This window comes from Sinocyclocheilus grahami, unplaced genomic scaffold (genome assembly GCF_001515645.1).
Source record: "Sinocyclocheilus grahami isolate Dianchi unplaced genomic scaffold, SAMN03320097.WGS_v1.1 scaffold4142.1, whole genome shotgun sequence".
Classification (NCBI taxonomy): domain Eukaryota; kingdom Metazoa; phylum Chordata; class Actinopteri; order Cypriniformes; family Cyprinidae; genus Sinocyclocheilus; species Sinocyclocheilus grahami.
In genome coordinates, this window is record NW_015509137.1 from 5,158 (window position 1) to 8,531 (window position 3,374).

The window sequence follows — 3,374 nt, forward strand, 5'->3', positions numbered from 1 at the left end:
TGTTAACAAACGTTGGTTTTCACGAGACTCACCGGCGCATGCGCCCGGACCTGCTTCCGTGTACAAATGTTAGCGCAAGCTACATTAAAGTGATTATTAAGTTTTGAATATGGATATTTTTCTAACAAAAACGCATCGATTTGCTACAGGAGGACTTTGTTCACCCCCCGGAGCTGTGTGAGACTCTTTTTTTTTTATGGATTGGCACTTTTTATTTAACTTCTTTTGGACTGATGCATGCAACACCCGCTGAGTGCCATTATACAGCTTGAAAGATCAAAGACAATTTTTAATATAACTCCGACTGGATTCGTTTGAAAGAAGAAAGTCATATACACCTCGGATGCCTCGGGGGTGAGTAAAACGCAGGCTAATTTTCATTTTTGGGTGAACTAACCCTTTAAGGTGTTTCAACTCTAAACCGTTGCTTCTGGCCAAAATTTGAGTCCATAATCCATAATAACGCTTCCTCCAGTGAAAAAGTCCATCCCCTCTTGTACTTTTACATTAAAATCCACTCGCATATTTGTTTGGAACGGTTTTGGACAGTTTTCGTTTGTAAACGGTGCTTGATCTGTGCCGATTTCACTCAGACGAGACGACATTTTCACCAGAGAAGGCAAAATTATGGATCGAGGACTCATATTTTAGCCAGAAGCAACGATTTGAATTTAAAAACGACTTGATGGATTTGTTTCCATCAAACACATCTTTTCGCTTCACAAGATGTTAATTGATGGATTGGAGTCGTGTGGATTACTTGTGAATTATTTTGAAGTTTTTATCAATGCCAGGACACAACAAGCCGACTTCAAAAAATTAGTGACGACGAAAGCCAATGTCGTTGCCTCACATCAGCTGTGTCTGGACCAAAACGCTGCACTTGAACAGACTACAGCCGATTGCAAACTAGCACGTGCCTTTTGTGCCTGCATGAGAGGAGTTAACTGTCTATATCAGCAGCTATCAATAGTATAGATTCATCATTCAAAAGGAGAAACAGAAACAATATACAAGACATAAGCAGATATACGCAGACATACAAAACATAAAGCAGTGCTTGCTTACCATTTTGAATAAAATGTTGATAATTTTTTGAATTTGAATTGTTATGTCATTATGAATAACATGTTGTTATGAAAATATTATATAGTATATAAAATACCATCGGCTTGGAGTGTTCCGGCCTTTTAGCTGTTTGGACTCTCATTCTGACGGCACCCATTCACTGCAGAGGATCCACTGGTGAACAAGTGATGTAATGGTGAACTGCTCCTTTAATGATGTGTGATCTTATGAAACAGATGTGTCCAACATACTCGTATGTACGTTTGTCGATGTCTGAGAAGCTGAATTAGCACAAGGTCATTCAAACTGGTGCTGACAAGTGAAAGCGATCACTATTGGAATCTTGGGGATGTTTGGGCAGGAGATTCATGTAAACAGTGTTGTGCCTAATGTTAATTTAAACAAAGCGGTCAAAAAAAAGTGGCCAAATTATTATTTTGGCATTCACATTTATGGACACATTTAGCATCCGAACCCTCAGTCAGTGCCAGTCCCGCCAGCAGGTCTATGACTTTATGGTTGCCATGTTGTTTAGGCACAAGCTCTTGGGCTTCCAGCGCCACCACGATATCTTCACCACACTTCTCCGTCAGGCACCCTATTCGCCTCAGACACAGAACTAACACAGACACCTGGAATAAAATCAGAGCGTTCATTAAAAATCACACAACCAACTACGATCACAGTAAATGCTTCTGATCAATCCTGAGCACTGATTGATTACTAAACTTCCCCTCGGCAATCACTAAAGTACTTGCCTTACTGGCATTAAAGCCCATGTTAAAACATGTTTACTGTTTGAATATGGGCAAATGTGATATAGACTCATGGTCACGTTATGCTTTCTTTGCCATATGGATTTTATAAGCACATGATAGTGAGCAAATGATTATCAGTTTTGGCAAATGAGCACTGCATTTAAGATGCAGTTTCATGATGCATTTTCTGAAGTTCAGGTGTTTAGCCATCTATGTGCGCTACAGTACGCTAGATAAAACTCACCATATCTTGAGCAATGTCTTCCGTGCTCTGGGACAGAGAGCTGCTGAGGTCTGCTGACGACCCTTCTGTTCCTGGAGCTGGACTAACACAGCTGCCTGAGACACCCGTACCATTAGGACGCAACGACTCCACACCAGACTCTGAATCACAACAACACAAACACACATGACTTCAAGATACTGACAGTTCTGGTTCTAGTTTTTAAAATAAAAGTGCATTGAGTGTTGCTGTACCTGAGTCCATGAGGATGACAAATTCACTGATGTCACTATCAATGGACAAGCCATCGTCCGCCAGACTACCCTCTAAAATGGCACTGTCACAGGAATTTTGGGAAGGTGACTGTTTCATGGACTGAAGCCGCAGGTTTCCCATTATGGAGGGACTGGACTCTTCTGGATGTGCACTTAGCTCCCTACAGAAGTCATTTCAACATGATACTTGAGTTAAATTATGTGCTATTAACCGCACTGACGGGAAGTGCTGAGCATAACTAATTAAACATAATAAAGGGATTGCTAATTAAAATAGTCATTAATTACATTCCAAACCCATACAACTTTCATTCCCTTTCGAAACACAAATGAAGATATTTTCAATGAAACCTGAGTAATTTTAATTTTATTTACGTGTAACATTGCATATATCAACGTACATACATAGAGCACATCAAATATGGTAAAGAGAAGCTCAATGGTAGTTGCCTCACACGCAAGAACAAACCTCATTGGTTACTTTGTATCAAGCAAGTACTGTGAAGTTTACGTTATTTTATGTGCTCTAAATATTTCTGTTGAGCAATGTTTATTTGCTTAAAAAAATCACATAAAATGATCAAGTCTCTGCAGAAGACGTTGATTAAACTGCTTGATTCATATGGATTACTTTTACGATGTCTTTATGAACTTATTGAATCGTCAAAGTTGTGGTCAACAGAGGGACAGCAATATCTCAGGTTTCATTCAAATATATTCATTTGTGTTTTGAAGATGAATTAAAGTTGTATGGATTCATAACAACATGAGAGTGAGTAAATGATAAAAGCATTTTCATTTTTGTGTGAACTATCCCTTTAAGACTACTGGCCGTTGTACCAACAATGTGCAAATTTACTGTCTGCAACTATGCTTAAACTGCTTTAAATAAAGTCCCATGTTCTTCCTTAAACCAAATAAAGACATCCATTAGAATAGCCACAAGCAGTATCAGCTCTTTTCAATTATGTACTGTGTGCACTGCATGTGAGCTAAAAAAAATATTTTTTTTCCAGCTTAAAGGGATAGTTCACCCAAAAATAATAAAAA

The 3,374-nt window shown here is 38.8% G+C and overlaps 1 protein-coding gene across 2 annotated transcripts; it reads right to left on the reverse strand.

The window, feature by feature from the left end:
• Window positions 1-1,222: 1,222 nt before the first annotated feature.
• On the reverse strand, window positions 1,223-2,481 carry LOC107576678 (UHRF1-binding protein 1-like). 2 transcript variants are annotated; one of them, XM_016262821.1, is made up of 4 exons: window positions 2,304-2,481; window positions 2,071-2,210; window positions 1,544-1,700; window positions 1,223-1,454 (listed from the first exon to the last, which is right to left on the reverse strand). In XM_016262821.1, exons 1-4 carry the CDS (start codon window positions 2,443-2,445, stop codon window positions 1,435-1,437), a joined length of 459 nt encoding a protein of 152 aa, XP_016118307.1. In that variant the 5' UTR covers window positions 2,446-2,481; the 3' UTR covers window positions 1,223-1,434. The 2 variants fall into 2 exon arrangements, with proteins under 2 accessions (XP_016118307.1, XP_016118305.1); XM_016262819.1 differs by having other exon boundaries at window positions 1,223-1,700.
• Between the last annotated feature and the right edge of the window lie 893 nt (window positions 2,482-3,374).

What these genes read in the sequence shown, in the direction of transcription:
- LOC107576678 (XM_016262819.1), bottom strand. Translation starts at nt 2,445, where the DNA reads ATGGGAAACCTGCGGCTTCAGTCCATGAAACAGTCACCTTCCCAAAAT. An exon ending in TGTCATCCTCATGGACTCAG is followed by an intron (nt 2,211 to 2,303) that starts GTACAGCAACAC and finishes GTTGTGATTCAG; the next exon opens with AGTCTGGTGTGGAGTCGTTG. An exon ending in AAGACATTGCTCAAGATATG is followed by an intron (nt 1,701 to 2,070) that starts GTGAGTTTTATC and finishes ATTTTATTCCAG; the next exon opens with GTGTCTGTGTTAGTTCTGTG.